The 22,553-nt window shown below is 45.8% G+C and overlaps 1 protein-coding gene across 1 annotated transcript in view; it reads right to left on the bottom strand.

Moving 5' to 3' along the window:
- The window catches only part of RGS6 (regulator of G protein signaling 6), a 101,470-nt gene that overhangs the window by 10,544 nt on the left and 68,373 nt on the right, over positions 1–22,553 (bottom strand). Inside the window, exons 13-14 of the mRNA XM_009645560.2 lie at positions 18,401–18,587; positions 3,973–4,062 (exon numbers count right to left, since the gene is read on the bottom strand). Coding sequence (XP_009643855.2) covers positions 3,973–4,062; positions 18,401–18,587 — 277 coding nt within the window. The remainder of the gene's footprint in view (positions 1–3,972; positions 4,063–18,400; positions 18,588–22,553) is intronic.

The raw sequence follows: 22,553 nt of genomic DNA on the forward strand, positions 1-22,553 counted from the left end.
CCGGAGCTGTGACAGCTTGGCTGCTGATTCAGCTGGCAGGCAGGTGCCTGCTAACGTGGAGATGCCCACCAAAGTCATTGTTTCACCTTTGCGGGGAGTGATGGAAAGTGCCTCGAGGTCTTTTCTGTTCCCTTCTCTCCCTTCTCAAAAATAACTAGCAGAGCACGTGCCTGGCTGCTCCTTCACCAATAACAAACCTCCTGCGCACCTGACAGCTTGGCTGCTGATTCAGCTGGCAGGCAGGTGCCTGCTAACGTGGAGATGCCCACCAAAGTCATTGTTTCACCTTTGCGGGGAGTGATGGAAAGTGCCTCGAGGTCTTTTCTGTTCCCTTCTCTCCCTTCTCAAAAATAACTAGCAGAGCACGTGCCTGGCTGCTCCTTCACCAATAACAAACCTCCTGCGCACCCCCACTCCCTGACACAGTGCACTAACTAATCTGTGCTGCTCTTTCCTCAGGGAATAAACCCCTGCTCTGCAGCCAAGTCACCCAGTCTAAACTCCTCCTTGGCTCAAGTGAGGAGATTTGTCACGGCACTCATTCTGACAAGAGGCTTGCTGCCGCGACAGCTGTCCTTAGGACATCCAGCCACCATTTTGGCTACTGTGGAGGAGGGCTGGGGTGCAGAGTGGTGGTGATTACCTGCTGTAAAGTAGCCTGCAGTAATGTGCATATCAGCAGAAATAGGAGCAGGTTGACGCCTGACTCTGCACAGCACGAGTGGGGCATATCGCATAGATACACAAATAAAATGCGATGAGTTGGTCAGGGATTTCGGCACCATCCAGCCCTCCGCTGCCGAGCCGACCACTTTCAGCATCTGTGATTTCTATCTGCTGCAGGGGTAAGGCTGGGCATGGAGGCACAGAGCTTGAATTGGGCCGGGTGTACAGCTATTCCTCCTGAGGAAAGGGCTCTGCCCTCGTCCCCCCTCTCCTCCAGCCTGGCAGGGGAGGAAGACTTCTGTGCAAGGCACGGAGCTACACCCAGCTTTTCGCTTCTGCCGCCCACTGCTTCCAATCACACCCTTGCTGGAGGCCAACCTCATGTTCCCTGCTGAGCATCATGAATCTGCAGGATCGAGGCCAATAATACTGTGGTTATTTGTAATAATGACACTGGGAAGAACGGAATAAAAAAAAAAAACCCTAAAATGGATTAACAAAGTATGTATGCCTGGTCTGTACGCAGCCTATGTCCACTGTCTTGCATCAGTTAGTGGTGTGAACAATATGTTCCTTTTATCCTCCCTGCTGCCCCTCATAATTCTGTCTTTGTATCTCAGTCCCGACCCATAACTTCTCCTCCCTCCCTCCCCTCCATTACTGCACTCCCAGAGCAAGGAGAGGAACCTCCCACATCTGTGGTTATTGTACAGTGTGGAAAAAAAGTAACTCTTCAAACTTAAAAGTATCTTACAAATCTCAAAAATGCCAAGCATGTTTTGAGGCACTAATCAAGCCTTGACACCTTTCCACTGAGCGGGTCACTATTATTATTCCCATTCAACAGAGAAGAGGATACGAGGCATGCAAAGCTGAACTTTCTTTTCCCCAAGGTCACACAAGAAAGTAAGTGGGGGAACCAGGGGAAGCACGTGGATTTTGTGACTCCCAGAACTGTGTTTGTCACACAGCCAACCTTGTCCCTCCTCCTGGCCACTCACCTTGCCACAACCCAGTGCTGGAGGGCAAAAGATCCCAAATGACATAAACTTACCCACAAAACATTCATTTGTGAATCTCAAGCCATAGAGATGTTAATTTGTTTTGTGCAAGCAACTCTTTTAGCCCAAGTCCACCATGCTGTGCTTCTGACAGAACTCATTTTCAGTAATAAAAGTAAGGTTATGTCATATCAGTGTGGTATACAGGCAACATTAGGATAATGTCTTTGGGGCAAGACATACTCATGCCCCAGAGAGACGTACTCATCAAGTCTTAAACAAATACAGTGAACTTCTACTCACATCAGTGAATCCAGGACTTTGTAGGCAGGCTCTAAACCAAATAAATCCTCCATCCATGCAGGCTCTGATATGCCACTGAGTTTCTCTTTTCCTTCCCTCTGCTTTCCAACTATTTAGAGGAATTTTAAAGGGATGCCTTCTCAAAGCTGCACGAAAGGTACTAAAGATCTTACTGTGTAGCTCAGTGTACAGAAACTTCATCTTCCTTCTGTACCTACACTGCTTCAGAAATGTTCACTTGCCCAACACAATGCAATGTGATTGCAAAGAGCTTTACAGATTCTGGAATAACATCAACTCCCCTCCTGCATCGTGCGAAGCTGGTGAACAACCCATCTACACAAATCTACTCTTGCCTTTTTTGTGCCTCGCTATGTTTATCCCTGCACCCACAGCTCTTTCTAAAAGAAACTTGATTCTTACTTTCACGGCTGTGTTAACATGACACCAAAACCTGCTCCTCTGGCAGTTGGCAGGGGGATGAGGATGTCATGCTGACACATCCAGGGCTTGATCTGACAGCAAACAAGGATTGCAAAAACCCAAACCAAACCAAACCACACAAAAAAACCCACCTCTGGTTTGAAGAGGCTCAGCTAGGAGGAGAAAACTCTCCTGCTTTGAAGCACATGAACCCTCATGTGTTCAGTGGGGACTTGGGAGTGGGGTGGACACACTGTTAGCTGATAGGGGTAGGAAGATGGCAAAGGTTTTATGCTTTATAGCATCACAACACTTTGCCTTGCACCTCTTTCTTTCCTCACAGCCTCCGAACTCTAAGTGAGGTCTAACCTTTTCAAATGTAAGCAGCACTGGTTTACGCTGTCTCAGACCAGACATTTTGAAACACAGGGATGACTGCTGCCCTCCATTACCTTCCCCTAATCCACCTGCCAGTAGTCCCAGGCACAGCAGACAGACGGGTTTGTCTCCTTTTGTCACCATATGCATGCTTTTAGGGCACACAATGACAATCAGGACAAAAATACCACTGGGATTTCATTGTATTGTGCCGATGCAATGTAATTTGGCAGCACACAGAGAATGCAGCAGAAAAACAGCGGGGAAGATGGTGATGGGAAACCACACACTCAGGCTGCAGGAGTCAGGAGTCAGTTTAGTACGATCCTGAAAGCCAAATGTAAGTGGGACACGTACACGTGTACATGCATGCACATGCACACAGACAGACACGTAGAGTTATGGGAATAAGTCAGGAGGTGCAGGAAGCATTTGAACACAGCCACAAATGCAGAGATCAGTAGCTTACCTCCCAGCCCCCTCAGAAAGAAGGGACACTTGGACAGGAGCTGCCGTAACTCTACGTAACCACTCCTTTGCTACCCTGAACCGGGGGTTCCTGGCAGAAACATGATGCTGGCAGAGCACATGCAGACACTAAAAGGCTAAGAAGAGCTCAAAACCAGTTCTTCTGTGAGAAGATGTGGCTGGAATTCTTGATTACTGCATGGGTTACAATTATTTCTCGTCTCCAAGGAAAAGGAAACATCTCTGGGGAGCCAAAAGCAAGGGAAAGGGAGAAAAGGAGCATGGGAATCACTGCAGGGGGGTCTACAGGTAAGGCATCCAAAGGGAAGATCACATGGTGAGGCTAGGGAGTTGAAAACCAGAATGGGTGAAATTTGCACCAGTAATGAATAGATTGATGGGTTCCGTTCTCATACCAGACACCATTGTTGTCATGAGGAAGAGGCAATACATTTTTAATTGCCTGCAGTTATGGAGACAGCTTACAAAACAAACACTTTTCCATATTATTTTTACCTTAGGCCACCATGTTTTCCCCAAAACACACATTGAGGTTGTGCATACGGATGCCGTACCCTGTGCCCCCCAAGAAGAAAACAAAAGTGCTCATTCCTTTCTTAAATAAAGGAAAAAAAAAAAAGGAAACAATATTTTCATTTTCACACTAGCAGCAAGCAGCAGGCGAGAATCAAGAGGTGCTAAGAGATGCAAGCACGTCCTTTCCAACAGATACCTTCTTCTTCGCCAGCAATAAGTCCTGGTAAGCATTTGAACGGAGGAAACGCGCATAGCTGTCACTCTTCATCAGCTTGTAAATGTGCTCCTGTGGGACAGGAGGAAATGAGAGACAGAATTGTTATCAAACCTCATTTAGACATCACAGGGATTTAAAACACAGCGAATTAGAAGGAAGAGAGACTGATCAAAGTTCTAATTAAGTCTGCTATTATTGATTATCTGTGTTGTGGTAGTGTACAGGAGGTCCATCCTGGGGCAGGACCCTGCTGTGCCTGGGGCTGTACAAACACAAAACAAAGAGATGGCCCTCACCCCAGAGGCTGGCACACATTATTCAGTAATCAGTGTTATTCTGCAAAGATTGCAGCTCTCTGAAGTCCCCGGATTACAAGCAGGTGTCTAGCCAGGCTGAAACTACTGGCATGTCTCAAGAAGGAACAAATAAGTGCCAGAAACTGTCCCATAGATTAGGTTTCATTTTACCACTCATAGATACTTAGGAACTATCACCCAGCACTCCCCTCCTGTTCACAGAGGGGAACAGGTACTTGGACAGATTTCATCTCCGCTTAAGACACATACTTAAAGCAAGACAACCTGTTAACATCCTGAAAAAGCCTGTATCTCTGATGACTGTGCAGGGAGGTTTGTATGACTAGTTCAGATGTGGGTGACTACATCATATGTATAAAGATAGCTCAGATGAGTTCTTCCCATAGGGTCTTTTTTCTCCTAGCAAGTCAAACTACTGTTACCAGTTTGCTCTGAGAGCACTTAGTATGTGCATCTTCAAACTTACAAAGTGGTGTTTCACGGCAGCAGAACTTCATGCCTATTCTTTTCCAATTTCCTTTCTCAGTTTTACTGATTTGTAATAGATATTATGCCAAATGCCAAGAAAATCAAATCAAAACACTTTGACCAAATGAAGACTGAGAACACACTAAAGGAACTCAAGAGAAAAATGGGCACCCTGAACATTTCTCTTAGACTTTGCCCAAGGAAGCACTTTTATAGAGTTAATGAGCAATTTTATCTGTACTGATTTATACAACGTGAAATATTCTCTCCTGCCCTAAAGCCATTGTACATGAAACTTTAGAAGAGCCAAACCAGACCGAAGTTGCATAGCTTACTTCACAGTGTTAACAAGCCAAGCAGAATTCCCTTATCTTCACCATCATGGGTAATTAGTGATGACCTGTCTATACACAGAAGAACTGCTTAATTCAGCTTTCTCGCACTATTCGGTGTAGTCCTAAGAGGGGCATAACTGCCACTGGCTTTCCTACGACACAGCATAAACGTATCCTTTGAGCTACAACCTGGTGTGGAACAATTTTTACTGGTTAATTTCCATACTTGCTTTTAGCCCTGGCAAATCCTTATTTTTGTAGCACTATCTATCTGAAGGATAGCACAAAATTTTGCAATACAAATGTTCATATAAAGCAATTTAGCAACTGTCACCCTTCCCTGCTACAGAAAAACACAAGGGAGGGCACAGCTTCATACTTCTCACCTGCAGCACTTCTGTGAGATTTCACATCCAGCTGTGGGACATTTTTTCTATTTATTCGGGACAGAATGAGCCAAGTATGCACTAAGACAAGAAGACGGAAAATAATGCATGTCGTGTAAATGGTCATCAAAAGGTGTCTATTTCTCTGGTGTGAATAAGGACTTTCAGCATAATCTCTCTCTCAAATACTTCAACTAGCAGAAACTCAGGATTCAGCTGATTTAAAGCCAACCGTATTGCAACCAGTTCACCTGTACTGTTACCTCTTAAGGTTTCTCAAGGATACTCCATGTTCTCCTAATGAGTTCTTCATAATTACCTGGGAAAAAAAACCACCTAACCATAAAGTCCTAAAAGTCTTTTTCCTTCCTCTTCCAGGACTATGAGGAAACTGATGAGTAAGTAGGGCAGCGATTGACAGTAAAGGGCCTGAGGGGTCTCCAGAGCCTCCCTCCTCCTAGTGGTCCTCCCTTGCAGCACCCAGTACATGCAGGGTGCTGGTGGGAGGGGGTGCTGAGGTGGGCAGGAAGGCGCTGTGGGGCTAAGGTAAGGTGGTGGGTGACAGGGGTATTTTGATTAACGTTTTGATAGACATGTGATTAATTTTTTTATTTTTTTACTACCTTTGGACTCCAAATGATTTCTTTACTTGTGGTCAGACAACTGGGTCTGCTCTGAAAAACAATGATAACATTTTTTGAAAAAAAACATTGAGTTTTCATTGCTGCGCAGACAGATCACGAGCTGTTTGCAAGCAAAGGAGAACACACCGAGCTGGCCATACAACCCGCCGGCATGCCAGCAACAACTATCATTCTTGCTCATGTCAAGACGACTTCATGTATTTGACCTTAAAACAGTATAAACTCAATGTCTGGCTGTGGGAAGGGGGAAAATTACTTCGATCCTGAGATGAAATAAACCACAAGCTGACTTCTTAACTGAAGCCCTTCCCTGAAAAACAGAGGACTATCGCACACCCACAGCCCAACTGCCACCACGGTTAGCTAATTAGTATGAAGCATTTTCTCTGCTTTTCACGTCTTGGAATCACTAAACAGCTACACCGCTACCTTTCAGCTGTTCACCAAAGATCTAATCAAACAGGGAATAACTATTGCTAGGCTTTGAATGCTAATGAAGAAAGAAGGCTGGGCATAGGGGAAGGGAAGGACAGGCATCGCTTCAGAAGCAAACTTTACTGCTTAATTGCAAGAATTCAAAGGGCTTGCTTTGAAGAAGCTCTGGACGGGAGGCATGAATGATGCGCTGATCGTTTACTTCACAGCACTGCATTTCTGAAGCACCTACTGGAAGTCTGAGCCAGTTGTTCAGGTCAGCAAAGACTTCCTTCCAATTTGCAACAGCTTACACTGCTGCAGCCAAAAGCCCCGCTGAGGCTGCACCATGACGGCTCCTGCTAAAATTGTGGCTGCAGTGTGTGCTCAGCCCAGTTACACAACAAACCTAGCTGCAGGACAGGAAACGCCAGTGGCTGGAACATTTGTTTTGATCCTTAGCCTACATTGTTGTTCACCGCCAAGCTATTTTCTGTTACACTTTCTGAAATCCGCAACTTGCTAGGGAGAATTTAGAGCTAGTGTTTAGCAGCTCCTCATTTCTTAAATACATTGAAAGCTACTGGAGGTCTAGCAGCTGAGCATATTCTTCCGAGGAAGCCTGAGCAATGGGCCTATCAACAGGGGCGTCTGCACGGACTTAGCTGCTCTGTGCAACTTGCGCGAATTGGCTTGTCCCCTTCTATCGTGGATTTTTAACTCACTTTGGATCATTGCAACCCGCTGGTCTCTCACTTCTTATTTTACTGAGTAGCCGCTTTTGTTCCTCCTCTTTATCGCACGGTGAAGAGGGAGCATAACCTCACCAAAGACTGAAATCTCCAACTTCAGTCAGCATCTCTAGTGATGCACTTTATACGCATGCATGCTCCCTGACGTACCTGATGCTGCTGGCAAGAAATCTGAACCTTCCCATCCTTACGCTGAGAGAACTCCGCGTTTTGTGAAGTTTTTTATTATAGGGTAATGAGCTCATTATTACTGGCTCCCTGAATACACAAAGCAAATCCACTACTTGTGTAATTTTTAACAATGCAGCTGCAGCTCTGGACATTATGGTCTTCTGCGCTGTGAGCGGTCTGGCCAGAATTATCACTGCAACATTTCTCTGCAAGTGCCATGGGAAGTTCCTGTGCCACATCTGCACAACAGCAGGAGCAACATTTCATCTCGGCAGTATAGCATCTTCCAGCCATTGCTGGGTACCAGCTCGCAGGTAGGCCTCAGACTCCTAGCTCCCTGCTCTGGACTTAAGACAGCAAAGGGAGTCACATTGCAAAAACAAAAGATCAAACCAATCTTCTAATGGAAGTTGCCCAACTGATCTATTAAACCATTAAACAAGGTAGCACCCTGCTTTTGAAAACAGATAAAAAGCAGAAAAGAAAAGCCTTTCAAGATTTGGTGAGGAGTTGACAGGCATCACGCGTCCCACTGGTCTCCCCTGCAGCCTTGGCAGCGATCTCTGAGCACCAAGCTGCTGTCTTGGGCCACTGCAGTGGCAGCTGCGAGCGGAGACAGGGACTGACTTGACATGTGAGAGCAAGCCCTGGTGAGCTGGCTTTTTGAGCTGACCGGTCACTTAGTCCCTCACACAGCGTGCCATTAATGAGTGCTGGCTGTACTGATGCTCCCCTGCGAGGATGGATGCACATTTGGAAATGTCAGTCTAACATGGAGTCCTACATGACACAATAACCTGCTTCTGTAATTACGGTGGATTTCATCTCCAGGAAGCAAACAATTCCCTTACAGGACTCCTGCAAGCAGAGCGGGTTTCCTGTCAAACATCCCCAGAACTGCTGTTCCCCAGATCCTGAACCAAGGCAACAGAGGCAACGGGGTCTGCGTGTATCTCTTCTTGAGAAAAAGGCAGACTCCCTTTCGTGTTTTGGGGACAAAAGAATCACATCTCCTCCAAGGTGGGAAGAACTACACAGCAGGCCTGAGGGCTATCCAGCTCCTCTGAGCATCTTCTCTGCTTGTATCATGAGAGTTACACTTCAGAAAGCATAACCGTTCCACTTGCCATCACCATTGCATGACATAATGGAGAGCAAACAGTACATTTTAAAGGGGGAAACATTGTCAGTTCTGTGAATTAGAAAATGGAGGAACCAGCCAGGTAAATCACAAAAAATATTCTTTTCTACAGTTATGTGAAACCAAGAGGAAATCCCGCCCCAGCTACAGCTGACAGCTTAAGCATCGGGACATAAACCCTGATAAGATTCAGCATCTCTCGGCTGTTTTCCTTCCACAAGCTCTATCTTTGGAAGGAGATGAAGGACAAGCTCTGTAAATTTTCTTGACAAGAGGGGAAAGGGGGAGGAAAAAAAAAAAAGAAAGTTTGCAATCCAGACGGGAATGTGGGAGGTGGCTGAGATAGCAGAAACTGTCTCAAAGCTGCACCTGCTTCAAATCAATGTGCTGCAATGTGATCTCAGGTCTCTCCCCCTTCACAAAGCACAGTGACCCTGAGGAGGGCACAGGTGGCAGCCCAGCAGGACCTTGGGAACACCTAAGAAATATGTGGGAAAAAACCTGAATGATCAAAAAATAACTACAACACCTGACTTGCACAAAGCACCTGGCAGACCTCAGGAATTCTGTTCTCTGTTAAGAATATTTCTTTTTAGCAGAAAGTCTTGGTTCTTTCCTCTGAAATGTGTATATTAGACAAAAGCAGCGCTGTCGGTTAAACATACCTATTTCTAATCTGGCCTGTATCTTATCCACTGTGACATTTTGTGACAGACTTGAGACTTTTTGGAGGCTGCAAAGACCAAGCACAATGTTCTCATGACCTTTGAACACCAGTTAGATTCCAGAAAGCCCTTAAATTTTAACCTGCTGATAAAAAGTTTTCCCTGTTTGTGCCTAAACACAGCCATAAACTTTAGATTACTAGGGGGAAATTGGAAATTCTTTTCTCATTTCAAGCACAGGTTTCCCATTTAGCACATTCTTAGCCCATTCCGTGGGGGCTTACACTAAGGCTAGATAGCTGTTCAGATTCACTTGAGCCCCAAGGACCTGCATGCCCTTCATAAACTGGTCAGAAATCTCCTTGCTCTAGCTATCCCACTCACAACTTTTGGATTGTTGTGGAGCACTGCTTCACCCTGTCACCAAGACCTGGCATTAAACTAGTGAGAGCTGATTTGGAGACCCCTTTGTATTGCAAGCATGTGAACGCCAGCAGCCGCTCCTCTGGCCAACTGCAAGGGAGATTTGCAGAATGTCAGAAAATTCCATTAGAAGAAAAGCCCACAAGCAACGTAAAGCAGTAGATTAAATAACTAAATAAATAAGAGCAAACCGCAATGAAAGTTAACGTTTGTTCTACCTGTATGCTGGGCACTGGGGAGGAATTTATTGCAGATTTGCACAAGAGAGAGCAGAGCCTCAGTGAATGCCTTGTGGCCTCTGCTAGAAGGATGACAACAGATGCCAGCTGAGGACCCACCCAGGGTGTGCTTTTGGAAGAGCTATCTCCATAGCACAAAGAGGACATGGGAAGGAGAAAACGGGGCGATGCTCTTCTGAGCATACAGTGTGCAACGGCTGCACCTTCCAATTAGACTGGGCAGTAGCCTAATGCCTTTCTGGTCAGCACCTCGACTCTGCACAGACACCTGTGGCAGAGGGGGTGAGGTTAACCCGTGCCAGCATGCATGCGTTCTGTAGTCAGCAAAACCTGCTATCCCGGGGCTGTTGGAGACATATCCTGTTCACTCTGTTGTACTTTTCCCAGCCCATCCTCAGGAATGGCAGGAACCTCTACCACACCACCACCAGGATCTTCCAAAAAGCTGAAGAAAGGAAAGGAGACCTACTCCTCATTAGCAATTACTTGTGCTACTACTGAATGCAACAGTTTTTAGGAGCAATTATGATCAATTGCCATTCAGGGTAACTGACAGTGATGACGTGCTTTTGAGAAAGCAGGAAAAAATGCTGCACCATCTCTGGAAGCTGAAGTAGTTAGCAGCAAACACAGCTGAGACGAGGCAAGCAGTGAAGAGGCTGCAGAAGGAAAGACCTTCACACTTGCCCTGACTGAACCTGATGGGAAAACACCACTAAGGGGGGAGAAGGCAGGGAAACACGGGGGCTTTTATTCCTATTCCCCTTAATGTCTCCAAATCTCCACTAAGAACGCCTCTGGATCTGCTTATTCTGGTCCCTGCATTTAGGACTTTACTATTCTCAAAAATGCTGTACTGCAGGGTTTGAGCTGCCTGCACACATTACCCAGGGAAAGCCCCCTTCCCGAAGCCTCACTGGTACCCTGCAGTCCTGCCATCTGGCAGGGCGAGGGCTAACCGAGGGCTCTGGCTGCTGCAGGAGTGCTAGGCTTTCCTTGATTTATAGTTTAGAAAAGAAATGCTTCAGGTTGGTAAATGGCACATAAGCGTCTTGGCCTGAATGTGAATTGCTCTGGAAAACCTGAGCAATAGCTTTTTGGCCACTCTCAAGTTATTTAAGTGACACAGTAATTTACACCCACAGTTTTAGATGGTGCATTTTCTTCACACTCAACCAAGTTGTTTTTGTTACTAAGGAAAAAAAAAAAAAAAGAAGAATAATTATACTGTAATATATACTAACCTCCCTGCTAAACTAAAAAGCATAAAACCTCTTTTCAGGCCACAAATGAAATTACACTAAGCTGAAGGCACAGGAACGTAAGAAAGAGCTTTAGCAGGAGGGATAACTGTAAGCAATGAGAGCTCATTTTGAGTAATACACAGAAATCCTTTGTTTAGCCCTGTAGATACATAGTTGGAAACACAATGTAAATCTTTTGGGGGAAAGTGCGTTGATAAAAGTAACACATAAATTTAGCTTTGGCTCCTCTGTAAATTGATGAGACAACTGGTTTGCATCATACCTTCAACCACACAAATGGGAGGGCAGAGCTGCCGGGGGTCCATGGCAGATGCAGTGCGGAGGACTAGAGAGGCGAAGGGCTGTCGATCACTGCGCAGTTAAGGGGTCAGCCTGGTACTGCAGGAGGATTTAGTCCTAAATATAGCAAGGGCTATCCTGGGAGACAAGAGTGGGCTGCTGGGAGTCTAACGCCATATGAGCAGCTTTAGGTTTTGAGAACAATGATCATGGCTAAGAGGCTGATTCTCTCAATATGGGCCAAATCCTGGCTACTGGCAAAAAGCCCAAGTGAACAGGTTTTGCTTGGGAGGAGGGGACAACCTAGTGTAGCATTTGGGAGATTGGCATCTCTTTTACAAATAATAAAATATCTAGGAGTTGCAGCAATGAAGATGGGGTTTTGCACTCCTATACATGCTGTGGTACAGCCATGAGATGAAACTACTCAACTTTTTGGTCCACACCCTGACAATTGCAAGGCTGGCTGCAGCTTCCTCTTTCTGTTTGCTCTGGCAAAATTATCCTGCCAGAAAGCTGAATTGTGGTGTGGAGAGGCACATGTAGAATCCCTCACACAGCAGAAAAGAAATTCTGTTGCACGGGGGCAGTCTATGACCCATAGGAGATGGTGACAGAGACGCAGTCTTACCGAAACAAGCAGCATACAGCTTCTGCATAAAGGTAGCTATGCTGAAACAAGGACCACCACCCCTGCTTGGATGCCTACCTAGAGAATATATACTGACTACATAAGCAGCCTTCCACACCTCATCAACGTTTTGGCTGTAGGATATCTATTGCTATATCAACCCGGACCTGGCTTTAAGTGATTGAGCTCAAGCTCTTACAGACCATGCTATAAATGCATATTGAAATTTTGCATCTGTTTGCTGATGAACCCCATCCAGACAGCACATGACATTCATGTGGTCTGAGGAGATGTGAAATGCATTGTTGATAAAAAAAAAATATCCCTGGGGGAGATTTAATTAGAAGGATGAACACTTTAAGACATAACAAACTCTTAGAAAAATTAGACTGCAGTGTCCCTGCAGCACGTGGGTTTGACGGGAGTGGAACTGAGTCATCTCCAAGAACATTCACCCATTGTCCATGAGAAGTGGACTCTTGGAGTCCTGGCTTCTCAGATAGAAAGGGACACATGTGCAGGCACTTTCACCCTGCTTGGGAGAAACAGAGCAGCGTCAGCTGCTTCCTGACTTCCACAGGGCAAGGAAATGCTCTTGCTCTGGATTTTACATGCAGTTGTTTCTTGCATTCAAGAAGCCCACTGCACACTACTGGCACAAGAGTCCCAGAGTCTGAGTGCTGAATTCAATTTTTAAGCAATCTAAAGACTTTCCCATGTAATCCATTTAAAGGTATTTTTTTTTGAATTAGGAAATGTCTGGCACATGAGGCACTGTTATCACTCATGCACGTGGCTGTAGCCAGCTTGGCAGGATCAACACACTGAATAACAGGCAGACTATTGTCCTGTGGGAATATGCTGACTGTTCTTGTCACTCCATTCTCATGATCTTTCATTTGGAGAGATCTGCTGTCTTCTGTCACTGTGTGTGCAAGGAGAAAGCTCACTTGTGACTTTTCCTAGCCTTTTTTCTGCCTGGGTGTAACAGGGGCGTTAGCTTAGAGAGTCATTTGATCCCTGATGCTTTCAGAGACAGAGAGGCAACAGCAAGACAAAGGCGGGATGTTAGATATTTTTCACAGAACATGACTACTAGGGCACAAATTAAAATGAAAAGCAAAGGATAAAAGTACTTTCTGACATGTGGTGCGTATGTACATTTAAAAAAAAAAAATCCCAGGGAAGTAGTAATGCTGAATACCTGTTCCTATGTAGACCTCTGCTTCAAGCCTTTTGTTTCCTGCTTTGCACAGCATCAGGCATGCCAGCACGAGCCTCCACCATCACCTTCCTATTTTTGCTCCAGACACATAATTGCTCTTCTGGGTGTATTTGTGAAGCTCTTCGTTTTAGATTCTGTTTAGTTGTACGTTGTTTTTTGAAATCCACAAGGGAAGAAGCTTGCATTTTTGTTTGTGTGTGTAACAAACACACAGCAACAGTGTGTAGCGACTTTGCGTGAAGGCTGTTTCTACAGTCACATGCAGGGAAGGCAACTGGAGTGCAGCGGAAGGAAGGATTTTCGCCTGCAGTCCCACAGAATCAGAGTCAAAGGAGAACAGAATAAAGGTCAAGTCCTCGTGCAGTCCCTAACCTCCACAGGAAGGTCCAGGCTGTCAAATGCCTCCAGGAGTCCTGGGCGCCATCCATGTATACATAGGGGTGCAGCACAGCAGTGCTTTCAAATCCCTGCAGCGCAAGCGCCAGGTCTCTGAGCCGTGCTGGCTCAGGGGGACCGCAGCCCCACTTCAAGGCAGAGCGCCTGGGTCTGCCCCAAGCTCCCTCGCTGACTGCCCGCACTGCCAACCAGAGCTGCTTTGCTGTTACCTTGATTCTCTGTCCTTAGTCACCGTCCTTTACAGGCATGGGTGTAACTGGGGTGACTGGGTGAAACTTTAAGAAAATAGAAATAACGTTTCTTCAAGTTCTTACATGCAAGGTGATACAGGTGAACTATGAATGATTATCTTAATGTTTTTCTTCCATGCAGTGATTTTGCTCAAGACCTACAAAAGGAGTTCTGTATGCCCACTGAATAGGCACCAGGCGTACATTGCTCTATATGCTTGCTTTCACATCCTGTGTGTGCTTGAAAAGACATAGTCAATGGAAGAAAGGTCACTCCTCATTTTCTCTTCTTGGTAGAAAATGACATTCCACTACCAAGAGATCCTTGCTTACACTTAGAGTTTGGCTTTGAATTCAACAGGATCTTCTCAAGTTCTGTCAACGCTCCCAGATTCCTGATGGGACCAGATTGCAAAGTGAGGACTGATCACTGATGAATCTTGAACAGGCTCGTATCTCTACCACAGTCCAGAACAAACTGAACCAACACCTGAGGCAGCTGAAAGCATGAACTGGGTCCAAATCTGGGCCAGGTACATTTCCGGTTCGAGCAGCCTAGAGTTTGGCATTATAGTCTAAATCTGCTCTGGAATTAGCCAAGGATCTGCACAGCACAGTTAAAATCCCTAACTGAGCCGGGATTAGAACTGAATTTCCCTGAATCATCCTCACAGAAACAATAGCCGATTAGTTCAGGTAAAGGAACGTCAATCTAAAACTCTATTTTATTTATTAAAGAAGAAAAATAAACAAAGCAAACAGGAAGGTAATTGCAAAGACAACTACGTGGCTTACCTTACTTTAGCATACCTGGCTCTGAAGCCTACCAGTAAATGCCCCTACAAGTAAACATTACTATCAGGAGGCATAACGCATTCTTGTGATGCTAGTTCCCAAAGCCAGGGGACTAAGGCAGGGATAAAGACTTGCTGAAGGCAGAAACACATTTCAGGGGAGGCAAGGAGATGCTTGAACATAAAAAAAAATGTTTAAAAACTAATTACGTGTTGTACAGATAAGCCATAATTGTCACACTCACAGCTCTGGGTTCCCATGTTAAAGATGAATGACTTCGGCTGTCAGCAGCTTCATTAGCCAAAAGAGGCCGTTCGGATGGACCCGAACCTATTTACTTTCCAGAGCTGGCTGTGCCTGCTTCATATTGCAGGGCCCCACACTGGTTGTTCAATGATGCTGATAACTCCTGTGGGAGCTTACATCCTGCTAAGTAGTTCACTGTTTAATTGAACTGACCTTTCCCGACGGTGCCCCTTGTATTAAAAGCTGCTTTACTCCCCAGTGAAAATGGTTTGATAATCATAATATTTTACTCAGTGGACAGTTGTTTAAGAGCAGAAAATAATCAGCTGAATTGGTAGGCTCGCCTCTGAAGGAGCCCAGCACTAAAATGACAAAAGGTGCTGCAGATCAAGATAGCTGGCAAGACTGACGATCAGGACAGAGCTAGGAGTGGGAGCTGTGCTGCTTGAGGATGGGGGATGCCAGCAAACCTGGATGGCTGGGGGAGGCGAGCGCAGGCTCAGCTGGCACAGCACACTCTGCTTCGAGCCAAGGTGAGCCGGCACAGCTTGAGCAGGGCACATGGAGACCCAGCAAGAGAAGGAGGCTCCATGCAAGTGGAGCACAGTATCGTAAACTGAGATGGGGAAATGGCTAAACACTTGCTTCTGTAATACAGGAATCCATCTTAGAGAGAGCTCTGTTGCAAATAATAAATGTATGCCAAATTCAGGTTTGGATTAGGAGCCCTTTGAGGATATTTGGAGCTGAGATTTTTGGTGTCACCTTTCTAAGCAGAGGAACCATTTACCTTCAGAGCATGAGTAGCCTTGGGACGAAGAGGTCTTAAGCGAGAGGCATGTTTGTCAGAAGCCCCCTTTCCTCCCTGTTTACCTCTAGGCCAGTTGTCTTACCAGATGGTCACGCAGCATCTGGGAGAGCTCCTTGGGGCTGGGAGCCAAGGTTGTGCAAAGAATCACATCCATGTAGACTGTTAAGCACCTGATAACAGACGATGCTTTGCTTTCAACTTATGGTTATAATGCATTCACTAGCCTGAATTATACTGTGCTCCCCTTCCCAAGTACAGCAATGTGTTCATTTCCAATTACACAGAAATGGCATTTTGTGGGTCTCCCAGGTCAGCACAAGGGCTAGAGTGCCACATCACCTTCTCCTATTTTTCCACCACAGGAGCAGCAATTTCATTTTCTCAGTTCAGCCAACCCTTTTCTTTCCTCTTAGTGTCTCAGAGCTGCAGGCATTCAAAGAATGTGCTGTTTAGTAAACTAATTTTTTTTCTTGTTCTTTATTCACAAGGACATTTCAGTTGTTTTCCTCTTTGTGCTAAAGCTACACAGGACAGGACAACACTCATATTTTCCCTCCCACAGTGGGGTATTTTGACTGGTTGTGTCCCTAGGAATGTGGGATGTGTGGGAGCTCTCATGGGCTAATGGTGCCAGGGTGCCAAGATAAGGCAGCTGGGCTACAATATTCTGCAGATTTGTGCACAACAGAGCCTCCAGGGTGGCATGGCTGACCTAGAGGGAGGTGCCAGGACAGGACCCAGGAGATTCAGAGCACAGTAGGGGGACCTACATTGGCTCCCGTGAAGTGGATGTGCAAACAAAAACATCCTCTCTCCAGGATAAGCCAGTAAAAGCCAACATTGCTCCAGCATCGCCAGGGCACTACACCCTTCAGCAGTGTCCTGTTTCTCCCTGCTTTTGTTAGACAGCCGCCTTAGCTATCTGGTCAAGCAGACAGAAACAGCTTGCTTGGCCTCTGGAGAGCTACCCGAAGTCCACTACACAAGTAGGTAACTGGGTTCACCTTCCATATTTCCCTATCCTTTTTTGGCACAGATTCAGTCTCTAAGAGGACCATAGCTGGGCCTGAGGCTCTGCCTTTGCCTCATACTTGTGTTTCCATGAACCAAAACAGATGAGTTGAGGACATCTATCAGCATAAAAATCGTCTGAAATAAAATTAACCCAAGGAGCTAAAATTGCAGTCTAACTACAAAAGCTCCAGCTTGATTTCATCAACTCCCCTTTGAACGGCAATTACATTGTGAACTGATCAGTTCAAGCCTAAATCCTCTGTGTCTTCTTCTGATTAAATACTCATTGTCTAAACATCCATCTTATTCTCAGTACTTCTACTTATCAATTTAATCAATTCCCCCATTATTCACCTATCTGCTTTAGCCTGCATTTTGCCATCATAATTTTTTCAGGTGATGCAAATTTGCAGAAGCTCTTGTTCACTATAACTGCAAAGCAAAAATTACATCTTAGCCAGAATGTCTTCATACTCCTGTGTTTCTCAGCTTTAAAAAGAACATTTAAGTTGCCAGATATTCACAGGGGATTGCCTTGAAACTTTGTGTGCATTCCTTCTGTGCTGGCCCCAAGGAGCAAGATTGCATTCAGGAAAATACAGTATTTGATGCTGGTTTGAAAAATTCATTGCCTAACCTTGTATAAGTGGTCCACAACATCTCCCCTGAGACAGAAATATTTTGTTAGTGGAGTATTTTGAAGAACCGCCTTTGAACGCCAATTTTAAAAAAAATATAAGAACAGGGATTCTTTTCATTTGCTGTTGGTTTTACTACATGCTTTTGATAAAAAGATTACAAGGAGGATATCTTTTAATTGTGTGCCTGGTAATATTTGCCAAACGGTCCCTTCTTCCTTTTTCTTTTTCAGCCTTTCTAAAATGATGTTTTCACTTTCTCAGAAGGTTATGCAGCTTTACCCTTGCTTGTAGCAGTTTTTCTCAAATTATCTGTTTTCCTAAAGGCATTTTCTGTGTACAGTTTATCTGTAAAATTTCCCTGATAAATCTGGGGCCCTTAGGAGGGAAGGATTAAGCTCACTGCATTGCCTGCTGTCCTATCATTATTCTAAGGTATTGTCTGGTGGACAAGTTTCTAGCTGTGTTGGAGGGAGCTGCTGCATTTGGGGTTTGGCGGGAGGAGGGGTGGATATAATTAGCTATAAATAAATAAATGATTAAAAAAGTGTATTAACCAGGATTTTGATATGATATCAGCCATTCTGTAAATACACCAGACTGTGGTGACAGGGAGTACAGAGAGCCAAATTGAACTTTATAGCACTCTTTCATCTTTGCTTTCTCTGAGACATGGCTCCAGCTCACTGCGCCTTGCAGACTTGTAAATTTTGGAACATTTGTTCCCAGAGGAGCATTAGCCTGTTATAACTGACAGATTCAAAGAAAATATAATTTTCCCAGCTTGAATAGATATCCTCAAAGTCACTTCAAACTGTGCGTCTCCTTTTTCTTACAAGTGAGCAGTGACAATGTGATAGTGGAATATCACAGTAACACTGAGAGTTTTATTAGCAGTAGTTCCATAAGATCAAAAACAAACCTGTGCATCTTCATATGTATATCTCCCTGGGTCTTTGACATTTTGGCTTGTTTTCTCATAGCTGTGGGAATCCAGGTTGATAGCACTTTGGGCCCCAGGAGCTAGAAACTCTTGCCAGATTTCTTCCACTCTGGTGGTTACGTCCTGTAGAGGTTGTTTCTTGAGATCTTGGACAGCCAACCAAAACCTGTACTAGGCAAAAATTAAAAGGGGAGAACAGAGAAAAAGACAGAAATCTAGGTAAGACTTTGTGGATAAGCCTCGGCAGAGTCCCAAACCACAAAGAGAGCATAACCCCGCATCTAGCAGAATTCACAGAAGACTCCGTTTAGCATGATATTGGGGAAGGTGTGATATACTTTACACCAAACCCTTACACTGTGGCTAAGATCAGAACAGCAACTTTAAGAAGTGATAGGTTCCTATTCAAACCACCAGCAGAAGTGTGACGTTAGGTATGCAAACAGGAAACCTCCAGAGCCGTGCAGTTGGAGGAGGGGAACAGGCTCTGCCTCCCACAGTTCTGCTGCAATCCGCTGGTCATTCTTGCCTGCAGGATCCAGAGAAGATGCAAAATGCAGCACAAACTTAATATTCATATAATTTCCAGGGTGAAGTTGTAACAGTGGCACTTAGAGAAATCTTTTTTTTTTTTTTCCTGCTTGTAAACTGACCAGCGTTCAGATGGCTGCCATGGGAAGAGATGAATATTGTCATGGCCATACTCCAACTTATCCAAGGTTATTTTCTTGACTGGACCACACTTATGAACTAAAATAAGTTCATAAACATTGAGAAGGTAATCTCATTGATGGCTAAGAGCACAATCCACATCTCGATATGTGAAACCAAAGGCCCCAGAATATTTTTGCATGAGTGACATGCATTGTCTTTTACCCTAAAAAAAAAAAAAAAGGTATTTTGTTGGTGGTACTGGTTTTACTTATTGTTGACAGAAATACACTCCTTCAGGTGATTAATTCAGAAGATGCATGGCCCCCAGTAGCCTTTTGTTTTGGTGAACTCTGCCTTCTAGGAAGAAGATATCCCCTGAGGCCTCTGCCCTGGGTACCCAGGTCCTGCAACCTGTCTGAACGGGTACAATAGTGCACTGTAGGGAGTGCTGAGGGCTGCAGGGCAAATAGATACAGAAGGGACCTTTGCAGCCACCTGCCATAACCAGCTCTTTCCTACCTCCATGGCAAAGGAGCCCATTGCCCAGGGATGACAAAGGCAGGTAGGGCTCACAGTGGGGACAAGATTTATCTGGGTCACTGCTTGTTCAGGGCATCTGCAAGAGCTGCACAACTTAGAAAATCCGGTGTCCCACCTTGTCATTATGGGAGACTACTAAATAAACCAGTTGCACTTTAACTGATTTCCCAACCCGAATGATTCAGTGGTGCCAGTGTGCTGCCACTAAGGCAAATGCTCCCCCCATGGTGGAAGGAGGAATATACAGTCTCTCCCACACTAAAATCCCTGCTGGAGGAGCCAGCAGCCCGGTGACTCCTGCACTGTTTCTGACCCTCACTTCCTTACCAGCTGCAGGCAGTGCCAAACTCCCCCAGAAACACTGGGGTTACTATAATCAAATGAGGCTGCTAACACATTTAGCCTGGTCCTCTACCTGCAATAGAGGGAAATGGCCAATTTAGTAAAAAAAGACATCTGCACCACATGCAAGGCCAGGCTAAATCCTCCTTGCCTGTCTCCTGCTCCTCCCCTGCCAGGAGGGGGCCTAATGCCACAGCCCTGACTCACCCAAGCCGCTTGGTTGTATTCCTCCACACGGTTTTCCCTGCTCCCTGGCAGGCTGTCAGTAAAACAGACTGGGGTACACTCAGACACTACATCAGTGCCTGTGGAGTCACATACTGGTGGTGTTCACACAGTGGTATTTGTTTTTATAAACTGCAATAGAGTATTTGGTGTTGGCGGAGGGGTGTGTACGGTTAGACCTTTTCCATCTTTGAGATGTTAAGTGTGCCTGATGTCCTGCCTTGTTATTTGAACCATAAGTGACACCCCCACTTATCATGTGCACAGAGAGAGCAAAGGGTGGCACTCACAGTGCAACCATCTGATGCCATATGCAGCTTTCTTTACTCCAAAAATATTTTATCATTCAATTTCAGATATGATGGGAACATCTGAATGCAGAAAAAGCATAGAGAGAAAAGATGCTAATCATTCCATAGTAGTTGGGACACTTCAGACAAACACTTGGCTAGAGAGGACATTTTCTGCTGGCTTATCTTCTGCCCCTGGAGCTGGGGAGGCAGGCTGGGAAAGCACGCTTGTGAGAGAACCAGGCGCGCTGTGAAGTGACAGCTTGCCAGAACAAGAGCACCATCCATTTTAATAACCATTTGGCTCAATCTAAAAACCAACCAACCAGACCAACCTGACACTAACAAGAACAAGCTCTTTTTACTGCAAGTGATTGTGAATTCATGCCCAAGGCTGGATGTCCTCTTCAAGGCAAAGAGGAGTTTTGTCTTGGTAAAACTTTCAAAGATATTCACTATAGCTGGTATCTGAAAATCAAGGAACATCAAAGAGGGGTACCCAGCCCCGCAGCCTCAACTCCAAGGCAAATTCTCTGCTACAAGGAATCATCCTGAAGCCAATGCATAAGCAGGGCTTCCTACAGGATTTATACAGCATTTACAAGAGAAGCAGGTATTTCTGCCCAGGAAAGGAACAGACACATGATGGCTGTGCTGGAATTTGTGCTCAATTATAAAGTGAAAACTGAGTCAGTCCCACAATTTCTGAAGCACGAGTCCAGTCCCAAGTTCGCAAGGAGTCAGGAGAAGAACCCGCATTGCCTTCTTCCTTTCTCTGGGAGGCAGATCTCCAGTGGACACCTCTTGCACAGGGCAGGGGAGGAGGGAGATGTCCTCGTGTGTCCTCTCTGCAGGTGCCCTGTAAGCAGAGCAGGACTGGCACAGGGACTGTCTGCACAGCAGGAACAGCAGCATTGATCACAGGTTCTTTGCCCTTTATAAAACAGCATGTAAGATCTGGAGAAGGCTGATAACATGGTGTCCTAAACTGCTGTCAGAAGCATAAACCATTCCAGCCTCATCCAGCTTGTAATTAAGCTGCTGTCTCTTGCAGGAGATATCCCATAACGGAGCTTTATCCTATGCAGCCCCCTCAAGGCACAGAGAGCTCCTGGGCCTCAGCATGCCTGCTGTGCCTCCCCGCAGGGCACTGCGGAGGTGATCCATCACTGTGGGCTGCTGTTCGCAGATGCCCCTCGGTAAAAAGACTGCTGGAGAAGGACAGCACGTTGCTTCTGAGTTATGTTGTAAAACAAAAAATAATTTTAAAGCCTGATCGAGAGGCAAAATATGGATGACTCCAGAGAGGAGGAGGTCTGAGGAATGACTATCAATGTAAGGACAGTTTTGTATCCCCATCTTGGGGGAGGACATGATACCCCTGGCTTGACAGTGAAATCAACAAGTGACTGTCCGAGTTCGGAATACGAGCATGCTCTTCTCCTTGCCTCAGTAGCTCCATGTAAGTATCCAGCACACCTCCCACCTCGCATCTCTCACCGTTCACAATCTTGTTCTCACTCACTTTCACCAAGAGAAGAAATATCATTTTAACATCACAGTTGGGAGGGGAAATGAATGAAAGTAACAGGTATAAATCAACGCGCAGCTCAGACAGGGGAGAAGATTTACAACTTTGTGTTGCTTAACAGCCAGACCCTCGGAACGGTGAGCTCGGCATGGCCAAGGCCTGCAGAAACCCGCCCTCCGTGGGGCACGGTGGGGACAGGTGACTGCAGCGAGGCTGCGTGCTGAGGGCACGATCCGTCACGGACGCAGCACTTCCACGGAGACCACAGTGTGAAGGAGGGCAAGCTTCCCGCCGCCCGGCTGGCCTCCCCCTCACCATCCTTCCTCCTCTCGCCTCGACCAAGCTGCGCACCCCACGTCCCAGCTCCAAGTCCCTCTTCCTGGTGCCTTCGAGTTTTCTGGGGCAGGAAACGTCTCCGGGTAGTTAAACAGCACCCGGTCGTTCGCCAGCGAGTAAACAAGATGCCGGTTTCCTCACGACTGACAGCCGGCGCGGCGAGACGCGGGCATCTCGCTCCCGCCTCCTCGAGGAGCACCGGCGGCCTCCCCTC

This window comes from Egretta garzetta, unplaced genomic scaffold (assembly GCF_000687185.1).
Source record: "Egretta garzetta isolate BGI_Z169 unplaced genomic scaffold, ASM68718v1 scaffold828, whole genome shotgun sequence".
Lineage (NCBI taxonomy): Eukaryota > Metazoa > Chordata > Aves > Pelecaniformes > Ardeidae > Egretta > Egretta garzetta.